At 34.7% G+C, this 22477-nt stretch overlaps 5 protein-coding genes across 11 annotated transcripts in view; 3 read left to right on the forward strand and 2 right to left on the reverse strand.

Moving 5' to 3' along the window:
- Window positions 1-790: 790 nt before the first annotated feature.
- LOC111452366 (probable WRKY transcription factor 27) lies at window positions 791-2111 on the reverse strand. 2 transcript variants are annotated; one of them, XM_023093044.1, is made up of 4 exons: window positions 1933-2081; window positions 1749-1896; window positions 1467-1619; window positions 791-1382 (listed from the first exon to the last, which is right to left on the reverse strand). In XM_023093044.1, exons 1-4 carry the CDS (start codon window positions 2075-2077, stop codon window positions 935-937), a joined length of 894 nt encoding a protein of 297 aa, XP_022948812.1. In that variant the 5' UTR covers window positions 2078-2081; the 3' UTR covers window positions 791-934. The 2 variants fall into 2 exon arrangements, with proteins under 2 accessions (XP_022948812.1, XP_022948811.1); XM_023093043.1 differs by having other exon boundaries at window positions 1749-2111.
- Window positions 2112-5344: 3233 nt separating this feature from the next.
- LOC111452502 lies at window positions 5345-6208 on the forward strand. Its single transcript, XM_023093270.1, has 2 exons — window positions 5345-5654; window positions 5735-6208. The coding sequence occupies exons 1-2, from the start codon at window positions 5346-5348 to the stop codon at window positions 6206-6208; spliced, it is 783 nt and encodes a 260-aa protein (XP_022949038.1). The 5' UTR covers window position 5345.
- Window positions 6209-7297: 1089 nt separating this feature from the next.
- On the forward strand, window positions 7298-14848 carry LOC111452363 (histone-lysine N-methyltransferase EZA1). 3 transcript variants are annotated; one of them, XM_023093033.1, is made up of 17 exons: window positions 7298-7463; window positions 7836-7928; window positions 8034-8308; window positions 8496-8657; window positions 9043-9127; window positions 9293-9445; window positions 9908-9955; window positions 10046-10117; window positions 10453-11135; window positions 11519-11672; window positions 11930-12150; window positions 12333-12464; window positions 12952-13039; window positions 13119-13166; window positions 13239-13367; window positions 14179-14256; window positions 14360-14848. In XM_023093033.1, the coding sequence occupies exons 1-17, from the start codon at window positions 7425-7427 to the stop codon at window positions 14549-14551; spliced, it is 2652 nt and encodes an 883-aa protein (XP_022948801.1). In that variant the 5' UTR covers window positions 7298-7424; the 3' UTR covers window positions 14552-14848. The 3 variants fall into 3 exon arrangements, with proteins under 3 accessions (XP_022948801.1, XP_022948802.1, XP_022948803.1); XM_023093034.1 differs by having other exon boundaries at window positions 11936-12150; XM_023093035.1 differs by lacking the exons at window positions 7298-7463; window positions 7836-7928 and having other exon boundaries at window positions 8171-8308; window positions 8491-8657.
- A 1828-nt stretch (window positions 14849-16676) lies between these two features.
- Window positions 16677-18091, reverse strand: LOC111452762 (bZIP transcription factor 53-like). The gene has a single exon (XM_023093632.1). It carries the CDS (start codon window positions 17469-17471, stop codon window positions 17043-17045), a length of 429 nt encoding a protein of 142 aa, XP_022949400.1. The 5' UTR covers window positions 17472-18091; the 3' UTR covers window positions 16677-17042.
- Window positions 18092-19708: 1617 nt separating this feature from the next.
- LOC111452610 (vacuolar protein sorting-associated protein 51 homolog) overlaps window positions 19709-22477 on the forward strand; it is a 15669-nt gene continuing 12900 nt past the window's right edge. For 2 of the 4 annotated variants that reach the window (XM_023093414.1, XM_023093418.1), the window contains exon 1: window positions 19709-19813. The gene's annotated coding sequence lies outside the window, so the exon portion shown is untranslated. Of the gene's footprint in view, window positions 19814-20147; window positions 20579-22477 lie in introns of those variants that run through there. The other 2 variants (XM_023093415.1, XM_023093417.1) reach the window with 2 other exon arrangements.

Genomic DNA, 22477 nt, shown 5'->3' on the forward strand with positions numbered 1-22477 from the left:
TTTTTTTTTTTTTTTTTTTTTGTCTCCAAATACCTGTCCTATCTGTAACCAATTAACCCTTCTCTCTCTCTACATACGCTATCCTCTAGAGATATTTTAGAGGTCGTCCCGCTCACTAGGTCGTCAAGTTTGTGTTTGAGTTATTGAGAATTGTCTATTCTAGATTTGTGCGGGTTCTAATGTCGTGAACTCGCCGTCACAAGTTAGCTTGAGGGTAAACTTTAGAATTAGTTCAAACAGCACCATCACAGCCCAAGCCCACAACTGGTAGTAGATAATGTCCTCTTTGGGCCTTCCGTCTTAGACTTTCCCTCAGGTTTTAAAACGCGATAGCTATGAGAGATTTTCACACCCTTATAAAAAATGTTTCGTTCTCCTCTTCAACCTATGTGGAATCTCACAATTCGCCCTCCCCCTTCGGGGTTCAGCGTCCTTACTGACACACCGCCTCGTGTCCACCCCCTTTCAGGGCTCAGCTTTAATACCATTAAAAGTCGTCCAAGCCCTCCACTATCAAATATTGTCCTCTTTGGGCTTTCTCTTGAGGGGTTTGAAACGCATCTGCTAGTAAAAGATCTCCACACTCTTATAAAGAGAACGAAACATTCTTTATAACACCATAAAGCTATCTCGTAAGATTGGTTGAGATATATGTAATCTAAACCTTGATATTCTAAGATATACTAACAAAAAGTTATAAACCACATAAAGTTTTCTTTTTTACTCGTAAACCAAACATAGCATTAACACTCGTCAACCAACCCTTGTATGAAAAGACGTTACTCAACCATTACCAAATAAAGATAATCGATGATAGAAACTGGTGTAGGATTTCATATTTGCATATCGAGTACAACACGACCGGAAATTCAAACCCTTCAACTAAGATTTAGCCCTCTAAAACCTTTTGAACTTAGAACAACATAAACAAAAATCAAGAAGGGGCAGCAGAAATTAGCCTAATTTCATCAAAAAAATAGCTTGAGAAAGGTTGAGGAGATGGCAATTCTTCAAGTTCATCAAAGAAATGATCATGATTTTCCACTTCTGTCTTGTTTGCCTTTTCCTCTTCTTCTTCTTCTTCTTCTTCTTCTTCTTCTTCTTCTTCCATACTTAATTCTTCTTCTTCTTCTTCTTCACTTTGATCTTGATCTTGCTTTTCTAGCCCTTGATTTGGATGACCATCCTGATTTTGACCTTGATCCAACGGCTGTGGTTGATTCTGTTCTTGAGTTTGATCCAAATTAAGGGTAGAGATGTTGGGACCTGGATGGTTATGGGTTGAAGTGTATGTTATAATGAACATTGAACCATCTGTTTTGCATCTCTCAACTTGTTTTTTTGCAGAACAGCCCTTTGTTGTGCTACATCTGTAATAACCCCTAAAAACACCACCAAAACAGAGATAAACAAAGGACCAACAGAGCAAAAAACATGTTTTTGAAGGAGTTTTTAGCAAATTAAACCTTGGATATGGAGATCCCTTGATGGGTTTTTGACCATATTTTCTCCAAGACCAAAAATCAGGAGGAGGGCCTTCATTCTTCATCTTCCCTACCCCTATTGCAGCTTTTTTAGACCCAATCTTTACAGTAACCACAGTTTTTTGCAGGACCTTTCTGCAAAAACAGAAAAAGGGTTTTGTTTTTGGAAGAAAATGGATTGAAATAACCAAAAAGAACAAATTTTTTCAAATGGGTTTGGATTTTTTTGCCTTGAAAAGTTGGAAAAAAGAGGAAAAAACGAACCTTTTTTTGGAAGTTGCTTCTGGTATGAGCTGGGTCGAAAGATTGGTATCATTGTCATCATCTGGGTTTGGCTTTGGAGAGAGGGAATGAACAGAAGAAAGCTCCATGGCTATGGCTATGGCTATCTGTTCTTGTTCTTGTTGTTCTTCCTGTTCTTGTTGTTCTTCCTGTTCTTGTTGTTCTTGTTGTTGAGAATTTGAAGCAGGAACATAAGAACAGAGGGATTGTTGAGCATTTGTTATGAAGAGAGGAAGAGAGAGTGAATGAGGAGAGAGAAAGAGAGTAGATGACAAAATCACCCTCCCAAGTTGCCATCTTTTGTTTCTCATCACTCATTTAATGGAGTTAGTGATAGAGGAAAAAAGAGATCCCTAAATTAATACGAACCTATCTTAATCACAACTAAATTATGTTCGAGATCTGAACGTGTTAGTGATTGTGTAACCGCTCAAATCCATCACTAGTAGATATTGTTCTGTCCGCTTTGTCTCGTTATGTATCATCGTCAGCCTCATGGTTTTAAAACATGTCTACTTAAGAAATGTTTTGTTATATCGTCCGCTTTGGTCCGTCACGTATTGTCGTTAGACTCACGGTTTTAAAACATGTCTGCTAGGGAGAGATTTCCACACTTTTGTAAGAGATGATTTGTGCTCTTCAACAATCCACTTCCCTTAAGGGCCAGTGTCCTTGCTGGCACTAGTGTCTGGCTCTAATGTCATTGGTAACCGCTCAAGCTCAACTCGAGCAAATATTTAAATTACGATGTAAATTAAGATTAAGATGACAATTATTGTTACTAATTTAGGGATGGTGGGCCCCTATTATATTTTCCATTGGCTGCATGGCGCATTTGTGGGCCCTACTCCTTTTTAGCACATTTGGAGTGTAATACGTTATTTTATATTTTGTTTTTAAAAAATATTAGTGAATTTTTTATAAAAATTCAATAATATCCATAAATTTTAGAAAAAATTAAAAAGGTATTTTAGCATTTTTTTATAATAAAAACATAAAAAATACAGTTAAGCTTTTAAATTTTTTAATAATATCTTTAATTTTTAGAAAATAAAAAATACCCGTGTTCGCATTTTTTATGTGTTGTTCATCCAATTAAAATTTAAAATGTTATTTTTTTTCTTCTAAATATTTGAATGATGTGATATATATATATATATATATATATATATATATATATATTCATGTAAGCAATTTATTAAAAATTTTGTAAAAATACTTGAAAGTATTTTTAAAAAGTATTATTTATTTATTATTATTATTATTATTTTGCCAAGCCATTTATGAAAAGAAATATTAAGTGGTTTCTTATTTAAGAGAAACATCATAAAAAAACTTGAAAAGAGGAAAAAAAGCACTAATTCACATTCATAATGCCATACCCACCAACAACTTAATGGAACTTTAAGGAATTTATTGAATCTCCTTTAATCCTCTCCACACAACATGTGGGAGCCCTATGCAAATTTTTATCATTTTCCATTACATTTGCCAAATTCTATCCCGAACCGAACTAAATTAGACCGACTTCATTACGAAAGAATGAGTTACGACTTGTACTAGCTCCATTGCTGATAGGTATTGTTCGTTTTGACCCGTTATGTATCGTCGTCAGTCTCACGATTTTAAAATGCGTCTTTTAGGGAGAGATTTTTACATCTATATAAGAAATGATTGTGAGATCTCACAATTCACCCCTTAAGGCCCCAACGTCCTTGCTGGCATATCGCCTAGTATCTGGTTTAGATACCATTTGTGACAACCCAACCCTACCACTAACAGATATTGTTCACTTTGACTCGTTAAAATATGTCTACTAATGAGAGATTTCCACATCCATATAAGGAAAGACTTTTGTTCCCATCTGTAATCCATGTGGGATCTCACATGGTCCAACTTTCAAACCATTCGACCATTTGTGATTTCGAAAATTTTAAAATTACCAAATTTGGAAATAAATTTCCATATTTGAATTTTTCTTATTAAGAATTATTGCCAAAATTACACAAGGCCATAATCAATTCTTCATGCAAATTCTTAGCCAAATTAGGCGTAATCTAAATAATATTTTAAAATTTTAGAATAAATCTATACTCAATTTAAAAACAAATACATACATACATATATATACATACATACATATATATACATACATACATATATATACATACATACATATATATACATACATACATATATATATATATATATATATATATATATATATATAGAAAATTAAATTATAAAATATTAAAAAAAAAGATCATGGCACAAATAGGCCCAAGAGCCCATGATGCTCCAAAAATACTTCATTGGCCCAACTACTTATATAAGTCTACGAAATAATTAGTTTGAATTTTTTAATTCAAAAAATAAAAATTAAAAAGAAGAAAGATCTAAAATAAAATAATTTTAGTCTCTATAATTATGATATTAGATTTTCAATTTAATGGATAAATCGATAAAGTATCAATATATATTGCTATAAATATATATATATATATATATATTTAAATGAAGGTTAATATATATAAAGTTTCTTCGTCAATTTTTGCGATACCACTTGTCACAATTGCACTTTTGATGACAGTGGACTTGCGATTATGCAGCACTCACTTTCCAGTGAGTTGAGCCAATTCATTCTTGGGTTGTTTATGGCCAAGCGACGTATGCTTGAGCCTCTCGCCTCGGTTCAAGAAGAAAGTTTTAGAAAACATGGTCGAAAGAGAATTTTGAAAGCAAGATTTGAGAGATTGAAATTGGTGTTAAATGTGATCGCGAACAAAAAAGTAACAACAATGGCTTACAACATATAGTTATTGGGTAGGGAGAAGTTGACAAGACGGGGATAGAGATAAGAATGAGGTAGACTTTCAAGACTTTTCTTTCTCCGCCTCATAGACATCTCTAGTTATACTCTATGCAAAAAAAAATATTCGTCTCGTGAGTACCTCTAATTATATGAAACACACAATTATATACTCAATTCGGTTTAATCCAATCCACTAAGTTTTTATTTTTATTTTTTTTGGGTTCGGCCAAACATTTTTTCTCCCTGGTCGAGCATTTTACAAAAAACGTATTCTCTTATCTAAGCTTCTTCCTTATATATTCGCTCTCACTATCATAGATGGTCAGCCACGCCTAGTGGCACGAAATGATCAGAACTATGATGGGTCAAAATGCATTTTGTTCTTTGTATTCTATAAGTATTACACGACCAAATAATTCAAGGAGGGGCGCACTGCAGGATGGTTCGTTTAAGTAGATGACTCGTTGGGTTGTCGAAACGAAACTGATTTGGGAAAAAGTAGTTGAATAACTTCGTTTTTTCTAAAGGAGTCGTCATTTTCGATCGGGAACTCCATGTCATTTACAAATCCAACATGTTTTTGATATCGTGGTTGAAAATAATATAATGATTATTGGACAAGTCTAAGTCAACTCATCGTGGACGTGGCATCCACTTTATGATAACAAGATTATTCCCTAAATTTTATAAACATTACTCAAAGAAATGTATATATATATTTATAAACCAATCCAATTCTTTGTCTTCTACAAACCAAAGTTGCCACCATGGAAGCTCCAAAACCTTCCTTTTTGTTTCATCTCTTCGCCGTCAACCTTCTTGGCCTCTTGCTTCCACTCTCCTTCCTCCTCCTCCTCCGCCTCTCCTCCGCCCTATATCTCCCCGCCCCGCCGCCATTGTTCCTCTCTCTCATTCTCTACCTCAATTCTCCTCTTCTCTTCCTTCTCGTTACTTTCGTTATCGTCTCCGCCCTCCTCCATTCCCTCACCGGTAAATCCATTCTCCACACTAACTTTCCTGGCCATGTCTCCCAACCACGTCTCTACGCTGCTTGGATTCTCCTCTGTACTTTTCAGGTACGTTAAAACAACCCAACCCAACTCAAAAAATTTAATTTGATTATGAGCAATAATTTATTCATATTTGTTAACGATAGGTGTGTGTCGGTGTCGGGATCGAGGGAAGTTTGTCGATTGGCCTCACCGACGCGATTGTCGGCCGTGTTGAGGGCGGCCTGTGGAGTAGGATATTGTTCTTTTTGGGACTTCATGAGTCTGTAGTGCACTGGACGAGGACGGTGGTGAAGCCAGTGGTGGATGACACAGTATTCGGGGAATCCCGAAAAGAGAGATGGTTCGAGACGACGGCGACTACGTTGAGCTTCAGCGGCCTATGGTGGTGGCGGTTGAGGGATGAAGCGGAGGCGTTGGTGGTCGTGGCAGAACGAAAGTGGTTGATGGCGGCGGAGGAATTGGGTCCGGTGGACATTTTGGGTTGGTGCTTGTATTATGTCAACGTTGCCGTTGGAATTGCAAAGGTCGTTAAATCTGTTGCTCAGTTTTTGGATAAGGTTCTCTTCTCAAGAAAACAATCTAAAAGCTATGAAGTTGTTCTTGAGGATAATGTCTAAATTGTTTTTATGTAGAATAGTAATTAGAGTTATTACCATATAATTGTATTTAATGGTAATTAACATATATTTTAAATTAATGCAATTGATTGTTCTATGTTTCATGTTCCTAATATTTACGTGTTTTTCAATGAGTGAACATGTATTAATTTCAGTTTAAATTAATTTTCAAAAACTATACGTTCCTTCATAATTGACAGTTATAATTTTGAATTATTTTTGTAGTTTCGCGTTCTTACTTTTAATTAAAAATGTCCATTTTCTCCCAAACACGAAGGGGATTCCTAGTTTAGATGGAAAACGGGAAAGGGAGTGGAGATAAATAGGGTCGGGGACAAGTTTATATTCCCCGTCCTCGCCCCAGTTCAATTTCCTGCCTCGTTTAATATAAATATATTTTCAACCCATATTATAAATAATATATATATTTATTATTTTAGTTGTATTAAAAAATAAATTAGTTAATTATAAGTAGGTGGATGTATTAGATTTTTTTTTTTAATTGTTAAAATGTTTTAATATTAAAATTTAAATTTTTAAAAATTAAGTTAGCTATATAGGAAATATATTGATTTATTAAAAAGTTTATAATTTTTTTTTTATTAAAAATTATATTATATTTATTATTTTTAGTTGTATTAAAAAATAAATTAGTTAATTATAAATCTGTGATTGGAATGTTTAAAATGTTTTAATATTAAAATTTAAATTTTTAAAAATTAAGTTAGCTATATTTTATATAGGAAATATATTGATTTATTTAATAATTATAAATTTTTTTTATTAAAGATTATATTAAAAGATAAAAATTTTGAAATAACTATTTAAAAAAAATAATGAATTTTACGGGACGTGGAATGAAATAGGTGGTGGAGATAGGAACGAGGAAGGCTTTCCGGCCTCGGTTGTAATTTGGAAGAGAAATGGGCATTTACCGCAATTACTCAATAATTGAAGGAGGTTGATGAATTTGAGAAATAGGACGACTGAAAAGGGCATTTAGCATAATTACTGAATAGTTGAAGGACCCAGAGGAAACATGGAATAATTTTTTTCTTGAATTTGAGTGCACAAAATCGTCCTGGATTCCTATATCTGAGTGGAGCCACGTCACTGTTCTCCGTACGTGTCGGCTTCAGACTCGGCCTCTCTTCTTCTTCTACTTCTTCTTCCTCAACCTCGATTCAGTTACAGTCCCACTCTCGATGTGCCAACCATGGCGTCCAAGCAAATCGACTCCGACGCCAAATTCACTGTCAGTCTCTTTCTCTTTCTCTTTCTCTAACACATCCCCTTCCCTTGCACTTTTTTCTTTCTTTTAATTTCGCGATCGTTTAAGCAATCAATCGGTGATCCTTTTGTTTAGTATCCGAATGAAATTTGGTTGTGATTGCGAAATTCGAGGTTCTAGAGATGATACGACGGAAGTTCGTGTGTTTTTGGCTGGTTGATGTATGCGGCACAATCGTAATGGTTTTTGTATTCCTTGTTTTTTCCCGCGAAAATTTGTTGCAATGAAAGAGTTGATTAAGTAGCTTTTTATTTGAGAATTTAATTGTTTCATTTGGTTCCTGAGTATATGATCGTACATCTATGTATTTTACCCCATTCTATTGCAATTTCATAGGGAGACGAATCGAATTTTGGTATTGAGTCCTTGACGAATCGGGTAAATTCGCTCAAAAGGCAAATTCAAGCCGAGAGAGTTGTTTCAGTAAAGGTATGTTGCAGAAATTTTGTTTGATTCGAGATTTCTTTTAAACTAGGGCAAGCCTTCTACATCCATGAAAAAGGAAAAGGCAAAATTCATAGTATGCTTGTGCAGATGAAGCTTGAGAGCAATGCACTGAGGCTTGCAAGCAACGTTGCTCTGGTTATGTCTGCAACTTCTAGACATGTTCCGTCATTTGTAGAAGAAAGTAGGAACGGAAAAATGCTTCTCTCAAGAATGGAGCTCCCTCTGTGTAAGTTATCTGGGATTGCTTCCGGTTCTGATGATAAAGACTACATTAACAATCAGGAGGTAGTATACTCCATCAGTATTAAACTTCCATACGTTGAGAGATTACCTCCTTACACAACGTGGATATTTTTGGACAGGTATACCATTGTTTGAGATACTTTGCTCAATTGTTCTCTCTTAAAATTAGCTTTAGCAATCTAATAATTTATTTTCTTGAAGTTGTCTCTGTTTCACAAGAAGGAAAGATAGATATATAGTAAAGAATATGTACTTTGTTGTGGTGTTTCTATCATATCCATCTCAAATTTGTCTCTCACAGCACAGGAATCAGAGAATGGCTGAGGACCAGTCGGTAGTCGGAAGAAGACGCATTTATTATGACCAGCATGGCAGTGAAGCCTTGATCTGTAGTGACAGTGAGGAAGAACTTGCAGAACCCGAGGATGAAAAACATGAGTTTTCTGAGGGTGAAGACCGTGTTCTACAGTAAGCTTAATTAGATATTGCTTGATGCCTGGTTTATTATGAACTGTATTTCTTGTTCTTCTGCCTAATTATTCAGGGGTGATTTCTAGATTTTTTTTTGTGTGTGTTGGTCATTTCATGCCTGGAGAAGCACATTTTAGGACCCAGTATTTTCAACCATTCGTACATGTCTTCCTGTTTCTTTATTATATTCCTAGATTATTGATACACTTCTATTTTGGAGACCAAATGAGATTGACCTGTTGGTTGAGGCTTTCTGTGGGAGGAGGCAATGCATGACTCAAATATATTAGATGAATTGAAGTGGTTTCGCCTGGTTATTTATTACTCTAAAACAGACTCAGAGCTGTTAAAGTCGATTCTTTTTCTTTGTTGCTTTTGCCAGGATTATTATTCAGGAACATGGAGTAGGCCAGGATGTACTTCAAATTTTAAGTCATTCCATTGGCTGTACCACTTCAGAAATCCAGGTAAGGTGGTTAAAAATGGCCACATACACTAGTGCTGAATAGTCATGCATCTATAAGTGTATACATATTTGTATGTTATGTACAAGTTTGAACTGTCAAAAAACTAAATTTCAAGTGTCCATCCTTTTTCTATTGCTTGAGTCACAACTTTTCTGAGATTTTCAGGAGCGGTTTAATGTCCTTGAGGAAAGGAATTGCAAAACGGATTCAAGTTCTAAAGCTTTGGAAGAATTGAAGTCTGGCAAGGGAATATCTTTATACAAGAGCCTCAGTTCGACATTAGATTCTTTTGATAACCTCTTTTGCCGTCGCTGTATGGTGAGCGATTTTTAGTTTTTCCGTTCTCATTCTTATTTGTTCAAGCAATAATGTTTAGAATAGTTTCGAACGCTTTTTGCTTTTCATTTTGGTCCTCAGAGTTTTTGAAATTCTATGTTGATTCTTTGAGATTTTAATCCATGTCGTACAGATTTTCCTGTAAGTAGGGCCATTTTTAGTTATCTTAAAATTCAATTGGGCTAGCTTCCGCTGCAAATATAATAGCCACGAACTAAAACCAGGCAATCCTCCTAATAATAAAGAGGAATGACCAATTTAATATCAGCTAAAAACTTAAAGACAAATCGAAGTTTAGATGATTATATAGTAAGCTGAAAGTGAGTTATAGTTTAGGGACTAAATATCACAGTTTAATCATAATAATTAAAATTTCTAGACGTACACATTTAGTGGTTTCTGATCATTCTTTTGCTCACCTGTTGTATTGCATCCTACTGACAGCTATTTGATTGCCGTCTACATGGGTGCTCTCAATCGTTAACCTATCCTGTAAGCAACTGTGTCTACGTTCTCGTTTCCTTTTGTAGCTTGTGTAATTGTCTTGTTATCAACGAGTTTACCGAGAATCTTGTTTCACAGATTGAAAAGCTGCTTTATTGGCCTGAACATGAGGAAGAAAGAAAACCTTGCAGTAACCAATGTTTCCTTAAGGTAAAGTTTCTTCTTGTCTCTTGATGTTTTAAGGAAGGAGTATTCTGCATCATATTGGAGTTTGATATGCTTAATTGTTGTAAGATACACAATGAGACAAATGGTTGATGGCATGCTGAATTTTCTGAGCGCTCGTCTGCTATATTGTTAATAGCATCATCTTTTACTCGTATAGTTTGCTTGGCCTCCTTACATGCATCTATAACTAGCCAAATCCGGCAATATAGTTGTTGTTCTTGCAAAGTTGTTTTCAGTTTCAATGTCCATGTCTGCTTCTTTACATTAAGATACTTGACAGATCCTTAATGTTATTTCCATATATTCATTGCTTGCAGCAAACACAAGGGAAAACTCCAGAACGAAGTAACAAGAGACCAAGATCATCCAAACCTGAAGAGTCAAGTGCTCATGTTGATGCTGACATCGTACAGAATGAAAGATGTCTTGCTGAAAAACTGATATCCATTACTCCTGAATCCATTTCTGTGACTGAGACGACCATAGGCTTAAATTCAGATGCTTCTGTAGGAACTGCTATCAGTCCTGAAACTGGGACCAAGCAGAGAGCCGTGGAGCACCAAAATAAGGTTTCAGCGTCAAATGACCCTGAACTAATTTCTAACAATTCTTCAGATTGCAAGAAACAAAAAATGTTGTCAGCCACGGATGTTGTAAATGCCCCTACTGACACCATCCCTGGACTCTGCAATATTACCAGCACCAGATATAATCATGAGGATATACATGGACTTCAAAAAATTGAACTTCAAAGGAATGATATATCCTTGAGTGGAGCCACCGGACAAGCTAAGGAGAAAGTTCCTCCCTCAGATATTACTTCATGTGATAATTTGGACACTAGCAGGTATAGCACTGTAGAAGTGAAAGAATTGTCAACATCGAAGTTGTCGGTTGAAGCTGTCAATGAACAAGTTGAAGGAACGTGTGGAAGTTCGGAGTGGAAGCTCATGGAAAAAGAATTGTACATGAAGGGAATAGAGATATTTGGAAGAAACAGGTGGGTCCTTAGACTTACTTGAGATGCTTATGGATACGAGATGGTAGTCAATGCCTTCAGTCGAAAAGGATAAGGGATTAGCTATCCAATAAAATTTGATATTGGTTTTGAGGCTAGGAAGATCCTTTGAGACGCTAATCTCCCTGCGTAACTTTGGGATATATGGATGTATAGCTAGAACTTGATTGGTCAGCTATTCTCTGCTCATCATGAATTTCACATGAAACGATATGAAATTTTGGGACAAGATCTTGCTTAATTAGAGTCGCATTTGTATTTGTTTCTCTAAATGGAACTCAAGTCTATTCTAACAACAGTTGTAGACTAATCGTATTGTTTCCTCGAGACTTTTTTGATTTCTATATGTAAAATTTTGGTTGTAGTTGCCTCATATCTAGAAACCTACTCTCTGGATTGAAGACTTGCATGGAGGTATTCAATTACATGCACAATGGTGGAGCTTCAACTTCCCAAAGATCGAACAGCACGCTAAACTCAAATGCAGATGACAATGGAAAAATTGATATTGACTATAAGGTAAACTGCACATAAATGAAAACAAGAATTAAAACATCTTTTCCCTTGAGAATTTTCTTTTGGAGGGGCGGGGGTGTATTTATATTAATGTTTCTCATATATTAAGAAGTACTAAATTTCTTAACTCTGTTATTTCTGCAAATTTTTGTAATTACACTATTGAAGAACTCATCTTTATCATTTCATCTTGCTGCTTTGCATCACTGAAAAAACAACAAATCTAAGCATTTTCCCTCACCTTTTCTTTCTTGTGTTAGGAACAGGACATGCGAACTAGATCACGGCTACTTCGTAAACGAGGAAAGGCACGGAAGCTCAAGTATTCTTGGAAATCTGCTGGTCATCCATCATTTTGGAAAAGGATTGCTGATGGAAAAAATCAATCTTGTAAACAATATGCACCGTGTGGATGCTTGTCTTCATGTGGAAAACAATGCCCTTGTCTTCATAATGGAACCTGCTGTGAAAAATATTGTGGGTATGATTTTTCTAATGCTTGGTTTTTAGTTCATAATTGCACCCCACCCCCCACCCCCGTGTTGAACTGTACTTCAATCTATTGTATTCTCTTGCCAGTTAAGCTTTTTTAGTTGCCTGACATTTACGAGACTTTCTTTCTGGAAAGGCCACAGTTAAACCAGCATTTAAATTTCATTTCAGGTGCTCAAAAAGTTGCAAAAATAGGTTCAGGGGATGTCACTGTGCTAAGAGTCAATGCAGAAGCAGGCAGTGCCCATGTTTTGCCGCGGGACGTGAATGTGACCCTGATGTATGCCGAAATTGTTGGGTCAGGTATTGGGTCTCAAACCAATTTACTTCAACTTCTGATGGATATGCATTTATTCATATATATCGGTGAATATTAATGCAGAAGTTTGCTAGCAACTTCACTGAAGTTCAGCACACTTTTGCTCCATCTTGGTTCACTGGGATTTATTTTGGGGCCATTATATTCCACATGAAAGAGAACACTTTTAGATATATTATTTATAGAGATTTCATTAGTTAATCTTCCAGGGAACGGAATTTCACATTGTTATACTTAGTACATTGATGCCATGGGAAGTTCGAACATTTTCTTTATCTAATATGATCAACCTATCAACCTGTTCACTTATTTCTGCAGGAAACATGAGTATTTTTAAGCACGAACACACACATAAGTGATTAACAGTCCAAAATTGGTCCGATAGAACTTGTGTTTGACATCTATATTTCATCTGGTTGTAAATAACTTTCTGGTCCCTGACAATGCTGCCTATATGTCCAATTTTCATAGTTGTGGCGACGGTTCACTGGGAGAGCCACCTAGACAGGGAGATGGCCAGTGTGGTAACATGCGGCTCCTCCTAAGGCAACAGCAGAGAGTGAGAAATTTAACGTTTAAATACTTCAATCTATTGGTATTAATTCAAGAATTGTATACATTATTTTCTCAATTTCCAGATTCTCCTGTCCAAGTCCGATGTTGCCGGATGGGGAGCGTTTTTGAAGGTCAGACACTAGCTTTGTGTTCTATTCTTGTGTTCAAATAATATTCTGAACCAGGGCAAAATTTGATTTCAGAACTCCGTCAACAAGAATGATTATCTTGGAGAGTATACAGGGGAATTAATCTCACATCGAGAAGCAGATAAGCGTGGGAAAATTTACGATCGTGCAAACTCTTCTTTCCTTTTTGACTTGAATGATCAGGTAAATGGGCTTCTTTCACGTTTATGCCATATACATATTCTACAGCTTTCTATATATATATATGGACGAATTAGTCCGAATCCTTGCCTAGAACGAAAGAATTAGTCCAAATCCTTGCCCAGAAATATCAATATTTGATTAATCCAAGTTCATGTAGTTTATTAATTTTTTTTTCTTTCATTCGATTGTTTAGAGGAAAAAGATCTTTTAGACCCCTTTACTTTTTTTACAATTTTCAAAGAATAGCATAATTTTATTTTTCCTATTACTCTTACTCTCTAGATAGAATATACCTTTTTATTTTTATATTATTTGTATATTTATGTTCCCTAGATTATCTTGAGTCATGTATACATTGCCTTGGTCCTATTTCGAACACTAATCAATGATGACCCTCCATGGATTCGCCTATATAAGCCGTAGCTAAAGTTGCAAATATAAGAGCTTGAATACCAATGATAAATAATCCAAGGAACATATCAGGTATAGGAACACTACTAAAGGTACTAAAAAAAACAAGAACAACTACTAATTCATCGGCTAATATATTTCCAGAAAGTAAAAAACTAAGTGATAAGGGTTTTGTGAAATCTTCTCAGATGTTAATGGGTAAAAGGATTGGAGTTGGTTGAATGTATTTACTGGAATAACTTAATCATTTTTTTGCTTATATATATATATATATATATATATATATATATATATATATATATATATATATATATAATTAGGATACTTTGTGAACTGGACCCTAAACTACAAATTCCATTGCAACATTATTCTAAATATTAGAAGCTTTATATTTCCACAGTATGTTCTAGATGCCTATCGTAAAGGAGACAAGCTAAAGTTTGCAAATCATTCATCAAACCCCAACTGTTACGCGAAGGTAAGCTAAGCTGGTATCGGGAATCTCCCATGAAATCTGAAATTCTCAGTTCTCGTTGTACTTCTGCAAAGGAAATAGCTCATTTTTTTGCTGGCTTGAACAGGTAATGTTGGTGGCAGGAGATCATAGGGTGGGCATTTTTGCCAAGGAGCATATTGATGCTAGTGAAGAGCTTTTCTATGATTACCGCTATGGACCCGATCAAGCGCCTGCATGGGCTCGAAGACCTGAGGGTTCCAAGAGAGACGATGGATCAGTTTCCCAAGGGAGAGCAAAGAAACACCAATCTCATTGATTTGCCATTGGCAAGGTTTGGATGCATAAACCATGTCCGTGTCCATGCTTGCTACCTATTATTATGCTTTTAAGAAGTTATAGAAACAACCATAAATGTTAATATGCATAGGATTATTCTAGGATATGATATAAAACGCTAATAAAATGTGAGAAATAATGCTGAACATTATGTTAATTGTATACCGATTCGGTATCATTTTATGCAAATCGGGCAAACTGATTTGCACATAGACAAACTAACTTGTATCTTGATGATGCTGGATTGAAATGATTGTTGGTTTGGTTTTTCAGCTTAGGATTTTTTATTATCGGGACCAAATTTGCCTATCTATTCATTCTTATATTATGAACCTTTGTATATGATTAGTTGTGTTCTTATTAGTACTATTAGGTAGCTTATCATTGTAGCTAATCCTGAAAGTTTAGAGCCAATGTTTTATAGATCAGGATAAACTTACATATTTGATTTCTATTAGTTTTTTTCTTGGCGTAATATTGCATCATGCGGTGAATAGAAAAACAAGCCAAATTGATCAAATGAGTTCATTTGGCTATCTTGGACCTCAACCAGTTAATTTATTAGTAATTTCTCTGAACAGTTGCAGGTTTTAATAGTCTCTTTCTATATATATATATATAATCAAGCCATTTCACATGTTGAAAACAATGGAGGTATATGTATACATATATCCCTTTTAATTAATTTGATTATAGTTGACAAATCAAGTCATTTCACACGTGAAAAAGGTGTATGTATACGTGTATATATCTCTTGAACTTGGTCTTAATTGAGAAATCAAGCTATTTTACGAGTCAAAAAGAGAAAAAATATATTCAATTCAAAATTCAAAACGGACTAGTGGAAAGGTATAAAATAATAGAGAATATTTTATTCGACTTTGTTTGCCACTGGTCAATTATTTATTGAGGAAAAATAATTTGGATAGATAACATTTTTAGATTAATAATAAAAAGTAAATATACATATTTTATCTAATCAAAACTTATTCCAAATGCTTAAAGGTAATTATTCTCCTTTTCCAGAGCCCAAAAAAAAAACTCCAACTTCAAAGATTGAACTGGGAAACTTCTATGCAAAGATATACTTTTAACAAAAATAATTCACCTTGACTAATATTTCAAACGATAAAACTCAAAAATAATATCCACTTAAATGTTCAATAATCATAATAAACTTACATAAACATATTTTAAAGAACCCGGGATGACGTCTAAAAAGCAATTAACAATAACACACAAGATTTATGTTCTAGAAACCAAAAACAGTTTGTAAAATAGCTCCATAATATTTAAATAAGGGCAATCACAAGAAACTAAACGACATATGTCAATACAGTTAAAAGGAGAGATAAATCGTAAGAACGTTTCACTTTTTGTATTGTAACCAACCCATTTATCAATAGAAAATTACGTTGATCTATGCCATTTGTCAAGAGAAGACTATTATAGAGAACATGATTATTTTATGAAGAAAAGAAGAAAAGAAGAAAAGAATCAGGATATTGTGGAAGAGGAATAAGACGATTTAACACATTGGATAAGCTAAATTGCCCACGGAACCAAGGGGTAAGCAGGTCAAATTTGTTCAAAGATAAGCAATAGAAAAATTAGCATATGGAGTTTAAAGATTACTTTGACTTGTAGGAAATTAAATAAAGCATTAATTAAAGGAGACCATATTCACAGTATTTCTACCTTTTTCCAATTTCCTACCAACTCCACCCCCTACAAATATCCAGCGGCAAACAACATTGATAAAGTCCAGAGAGAAGCTCCAAAATAAATCAGAAGAAGGTTCGAGGAAGAATACCGAGGATAAAATCGAACAAATTCAATGAAGAAAAATCAACCCCATGAATGATTGCATAATGGATTAGTATAAGCCACAGTACTCACCTGGGTTTCTCCAGCATATTCTTTATCATCTGGGATAGTCACGAACAAGAATCAACCACGAGACTTTTTGATTCAACTGTAATGCACCAATTCAAGAGGAAAGGCGGCAAATTCCTGACAGTCCAAACCAAATTTGTAATAGAGATAGAATTGGATTGGACACAGATCAGAACTAACAGCAGAAGTTCTAATAGCAACATACAAGAGGCATGTAACGAGCTGCAGAATTAATAGGAAGCAGCAGAGCGCTTTTCATTAACAATATTCAATACATAAGACCAAATTCTATGTCAGTGGTGTCCACTAACATCTTGCGTTCTGCAATAACCCAGTGGGAAATCGCTAGAGCAAACATAGAATTTGAATACAGATAATATCAGATTATCATTACCATAAACCAAAAACACAAGTAGGTGGTAGACTTTTCTCGACTATTCCACACTTGCAGATACACAACCTCTATTACATGACACGCAAACACCAAGACATAGCAGAATACTAAGATCTGCGATAAATTCACAAACGACCACTAGACAAAAGATTCGCAAGTGTGGCTTTAAGAGGGTCTTGACTTAACATAGAAACATGTCAGCAGCGGGCAGAACTGGCCGAGAGAAATCCCACGGCTTCAAGAGAGGATCAGGAATTTCAGGGATATCCATAGCAAGCCCGCTAACCTCCTCCACAATCTGAAGGACCGAGTTCAGGGACCGCAGACGATCAGTCAGCTCCATAGCTTGAGCCCTGAGGACATTGTTCATGTTGTCGACCTGGACAAACGCTTGCTCCTTGGCACCAATGCTTTGCAGAAGCTGATTATTCGCAATTTGCAATCGGCTAACCTCGCCCGTGAGATCCTCCACTTGCTTCTGCTTCCTCATCCGAGATCTCCGAGCCGATTCTCTGTTAGATTGCATCCGCTTCCTCTTCCTCTCATCAGGAATGGCAGGTGGCGAACCTCCATTAGAACCCAAGCTAGTTTGCCTTGGAATAGAAGCCATACAATTCTCTCCTTCAAGGACTTCCCGCCAAAATATTACCAAATAATCTTCTCGAGTCAAAAGTTAATTTAGTTTCTAATCTGATAAAAATCAAATGAATCTTCCGATCGACAACTCAGCTACCGTAAGAAGAGATGAATCAAATTCCACCACGACGAATTAGGCGATTAGTTCATGAGAAGACGTAGAACCAGTACAGAAACACAACCGAAAACGAGTGGAGGATACGAATACGTCGCCTTAGTAAAGATAACGTCATAGAAAGCCTAAAATCATCGAGGTAACCAACAAAACCCTAGGAAAGAAGTACTTAACTCCGAATCGTCAAACCAGAGCAACAGAGAAACACGGAGAACGGAAAATGAACCAAGAAACAGCCAAAGAGATCGAAAAACCACAAAATCGAGAGCGAATCAAGAACTCCGACAAAGATTTCAACAAACAGAATCTCAAAGATTCGAATTCAAGAACATGAAGAATTGGAAAAGAAACGCAAGAACAAAGAAAGAAAGAAGAAAAGGAAAAAGACTTGAAAAGAGAGAAAAAGAAAAAGGAAAAAGGAGACTTAGCTTAATGGTTGGAAATGGCGACTGCGACCAGCGAGCAAAATGCGAGGCGAAAGAAGGTTAGGCAAGGCGTGGAGAGTGGCTTTTATAGGCGAGGAACGTGAAGGGCTCAACTAAATAATTCGGATATTTTAATGACATTTTTTAATTAAAAAATGAGAAAAACGTAATTTTAAGGCATCCCGTCGGTGTCATAGCTGGCATGGGATATGACGACAGCATGGAAGTAACTGTCGCTTACTGTCCACTTGTCTTTTTTTTTCCTTGTTTTTTTTCATAATTTTCATTAAATAAAATAGTTAAAAATTATATATTTTTTTACAATAATCTTTGTAATTATTTATCCCTAAACTCTAATGGTTGCATTTATTTAACCTATGATTTTATTAGCATATAAAATTAATTTATTTGAATTTTAAAAGTTATATTTAAAACCCTCAACTCATAAAACACATAATATATATATACAATTTAAAAAATACAATAAATACAATGGTATAATGAAAGTCCCACATGAACTAATTTAGAGAGTCATCATGGATTTATAATCAAAAAATACTATTTTCATTAGTACGTGGTCTCTTGGAGAAGCCCAAAGGAAAGTCATGAAAACTTATGCTCAAAGTGGACATATTATACTTTATTTTTTAATTACATTTCTTAAAGGCAAGGGAAACGATTAAAAAGGGAAAAAATAGTATTTATAAATAAATTAAAAAAATAAAAAGGCATGCCTATGCTACACCCAAGAGACAGCCAATTGCTTTTGCGTCTATACACATATATGGAGGGGCTTCTTGACCTTTTTTATTTATTTATTATTATTATTATTATTTTTACTTTTTGCCCAATTCCAATTAATATTCGTAATTAATTACGCAATATTAATAAAAATTATTCATAAAATTGGTATTTTGCCCTAGAAAATACTCTTAAATTTTAAAAATTTTCTTTATTTTGGTGGGAGAGAAGACCATTAATAACTCTATTTTAAAGATCTCTTAATTTTTAATAGTATTTAAAAAAAATTTAATTTTAAATTTTTTTTATGACCTCTTAAAAAAATCTTAATTGTTATCTGCGTTGAAAAAACATTCATCAAATTTTAATAGTAGTATTAAAAAAAAGTTAAATTTTTTTTACCGTAAATATATAGATGAAAACTATCTATTGACATATCATATATTATCTACGAATGTTTTAATGTTATTTTTGAAATGGTATTTACAGTAAAAAAAAATATTTTAAAAGTTTTTAATTTATTTGAAGGGTATTAATGAAATTTTTCAAAATTTGATTTTTTAAATAAAATATTAATAGTTTTTTCTGGAAATTAGAGTGAATATTATTATTATTATTATTTTGTAAGAGGTATTTTTATTAATTTAGTTAGGACTTATATTAAATTGATATTCTTAAACAAATGAAATTTATTTAAAGAATATATACACACAGAAAATGTGACAATTATTTCAACCATAAATAAAAAATGTTGACTGAATCTCTACATATTCTTTAAAAACCTGGATCCGAACAAATAATTATATATTTTATTTGATTGGATAAAATAAATTACTTTCAAATTGCCGGGTAATTATCAGCCGAACCGAACCGATTTGACCAATCGAACCCAAGGAATCCGGTTTGGGCTAACCGGCCATGACTTTTTCTTCGTCTCTCCCTCCAACATGCTTGTTCTGTACTCGTTCTCTTCTCTCCCATGTCTCACTGGATCTGATGCTGCTCTCTCCTTCCGGTGATCGCCGTGGAAGCCAGGTAAGAATCTTGAAACAGACGATTGTTTATGGTTTTGAATTTACTTATCACGATTTCCCGTTTTAAGACTGTTTTTGCGCGAAGTGAGGGGGAAGAAAAGGAGTTTTGATTTTGAAATGGTATACAGATGAGAAGATTTTAGATGCCGAGATTGAGTTGTTACATTGGAGGCTATATGGAAATGCGTTCCTAATCGCCATTGAATAGTTTTTGATATTTGTTGAGTTATCTTCTGCCTCTATGAATGATCTAGATTGTATCAGAATATGATTGCTGAAGGTCCATTGATTGTTGTCTCCTTGATGCGACAGGAGGAATTGAAGCTGTTTTAGATAGAACAAATGTTTATAATTCTTCCCCTTTGGAGTTTTATTGGCAGATCTCTTATTAGGGAAATTCTAGCTTTCATAACCTCCTCCAACATTGAACAGCCATCACCACTTCTCAATTACGAAAATGACTCCAAAAATCAGTCCCATATTTAATGAGTAAATTGTGAACTCCGACCTGTAAAAAATAATTTGGGATCTTAGTCTTCTATAAGGAGGAGAATAAAGAAATATAGGGGATCACGCAAACACATGGGAACTGTTCGATTGAAAAGGAACGACGGACACATCTGTTGTCTCCCTGTCTGGGAAAAGACAATGGAAACCAAAAATAATCAAGGAAGAGTTACCTGAGGAAGGAAAAACAAGGTGGTACAGGCAAGGAAGCATAAAACATACACAGGGGACTGTCAGCCAATCAAGGATCCTACCAAAAGTAAGTATTCAAGCCATCCTCAATAGAACATATCTGTAGGAAGGTCTTGTCATTCTACTTTTGTCTTTGTTTGTCCGAATCCTAATGTGTTTGGAATGTTATTTGAGAGTGGGATTGGGGAAAAAAATGGTTCTTAGTTATGGCAGTGAAAATAAAAGATCGCTCAGCGGTGCCTATTCAGTTTAAGAGGCTTTAGGACTTCGTTATCACCGGGACTTCATTATCACCGTTGAGTTGTTCCCACAAATTGTCATAGTTAATAGTTTTTTCTGTTAGAATCCTAGTCCTATAATCATTAATTCCAGAGGTTGTTTGTAATGGTCAGTGACAAGTAAGATGCCGAGTCTGCTTAATTATGCCTATTTCACCTTCATTGAATTTGTATCCCGGCATACATTTTGAATTCTTCAGCGCTTTGTTTTTGCATAAGAAAACTGGGGGCTTTATTTTATTTTCCCTCCATTCATCTCATCTTTCTTTCTTATGGCTTCAAAGACTTTTGTGTAGCCAGCTATCTCACATTTTGAAGTTCATTATTACAATTGGACCATGTTGATGGAAAATTTCTTGAGATCTGGCCGAATTTGGTTTTAGAATCAATAATGGATGTAATCCTTTCAGATGCATAGAATTTAGAGTTGCTGAAGTTAAAGGATTTGGAGGAAAAAAAATACTTTATGTATATTCTGGAAACTGTTTGTTTGTAAATAAACTTTCAAACAGTTGGGGATTTTGTGGAAAAATTCTCAGTGAAGAAACTCAAAGCAGTTTTAGAGCAAGAAGACAGCAACTTCAAGATTTCTTCTTTGAAGTGTGTGTGCAAAAAGAAAATTCAAGGAAGGGAATCTTTCAAACGCTTACTTTAGGAAATTGAAGTTATTTATTCGGTGGAGTGTTGTAAATTATTTTTAATTAGCCCATTTAGCTTTAATTTAACTACAAAGCTTTAAGCTATTCATTACTATATAACTGGCTCAGGGAAAGGGAGAGATGAATAGGAAACGCAAATATGATAAGTAGTAATCTTCTTCGACTCTACTGGTTTACCGCATGTTTCTATGGATAAGTTAAGTTCTGGACTTGCTATTTCTATAGTAGCTGATTGAACAGCCTTTTTCCTGTTGGCTGATTTATCCCATCAAAATCGTAGTAAGTTTATATCTACAATACATCTTGTCTACATTGGCAAAAATGGAAAGATCATTGTATGGAAAAGATAAACACAATAGATTAAGGAGATCACATCATGCTGAAATACATGCAATGAGGCATTATGTTATGGTGAGTTTGTATTACTTTTTTTAGCAGTATTTTTTTAATAAAATAGTCTTCTGCATGGCTATCTCTTATAGAGATCCATGCTAGGTAGTGCTTTTGATGTATCATTCAAAAGGGCTGATCAAGATGTATGTTAGAAGAGTCCAAGATATATATTGAAGTATTAATTGAAAACGCCTTTTGTCTGTTGAGAATGTGAAAGAACTCATTTGAATTTTTCTTAAACGCTATAAATATTTTTGATGACTTATTCTAATGATCCACATCGCATCTGGCAAACTAAAGAAGGTGCAGTTCATCACTCTTAAGTTACTGTGTCAAAACTATTATGTTATCTCGTTAATATGTAACAATCACTATTGCTTGCATTTCTCACGAGCAGGAGCTGAGTGCTTGGTGTGTGCCTCCAGATAGCTGTAAAATGAAACTGAATAACAGAATTTATAGGGAGGTTTGAGGGGTAGCTCGGTTTAAAATGTTGTTATGGTAATTGTGGGATTGATTTTTTTTGTATGCCCTTGTACATTTTTTTATTTTCCTCAATGGAAGCTCAATTTCTTACTAAAATAAAAATGTCCTTATGGTAATTGTGAGTTTATTCTTTTTTTTTTTTTTTTTTTT

This window comes from Cucurbita moschata, unplaced genomic scaffold (genome assembly GCF_002738365.1).
Source record: "Cucurbita moschata cultivar Rifu unplaced genomic scaffold, Cmos_1.0 Cmo_Scf00014, whole genome shotgun sequence".
Lineage (NCBI taxonomy): Eukaryota > Viridiplantae > Streptophyta > Magnoliopsida > Cucurbitales > Cucurbitaceae > Cucurbita > Cucurbita moschata.

Coding starts and splice junctions, on each gene's coding strand:
- LOC111452502 (XM_023093270.1), top strand. CDS start 5,346: ATGGAAGCTCCAAAACCTTCCTTTTTGTTTCATCTCTTCGCCGTCAAC. Junction 5,655..5,734: donor TTCTCCTCTGTACTTTTCAG/GTACGTTAAAAC, acceptor TGTTAACGATAG/GTGTGTGTCGGTGTCGGGAT.
- LOC111452363 (XM_023093033.1), top strand. CDS start 7,425: ATGGCGTCCAAGCAAATCGACTCCGACGCCAAATTCACT. Junction 11,136..11,518: donor GAGATATTTGGAAGAAACAG/GTGGGTCCTTAG, acceptor TTTTGGTTGTAG/TTGCCTCATATCTAGAAACC. Junction 13,368..14,178: donor TTTTTGACTTGAATGATCAG/GTAAATGGGCTT, acceptor ATATTTCCACAG/TATGTTCTAGATGCCTATCG.
- LOC111452366 (XM_023093043.1), bottom strand. CDS start 2,077: ATGAGAAACAAAAGATGGCAACTTGGGAGGGTGATTTTGTCATCTACT. Junction 1,620..1,748: donor GAAGCAACTTCCAAAAAAAG/GTTCGTTTTTTC, acceptor CTGTTTTTGCAG/AAAGGTCCTGCAAAAAACTG. Junction 1,383..1,466: donor AAGGGATCTCCATATCCAAG/GTTTAATTTGCT, acceptor TGGTGTTTTTAG/GGGTTATTACAGATGTAGCA.
- LOC111452762 (XM_023093632.1), bottom strand. CDS start 17,471: ATGGCTTCTATTCCAAGGCAAACTAGCTTGGGTTCTAATGGAGGTTCG.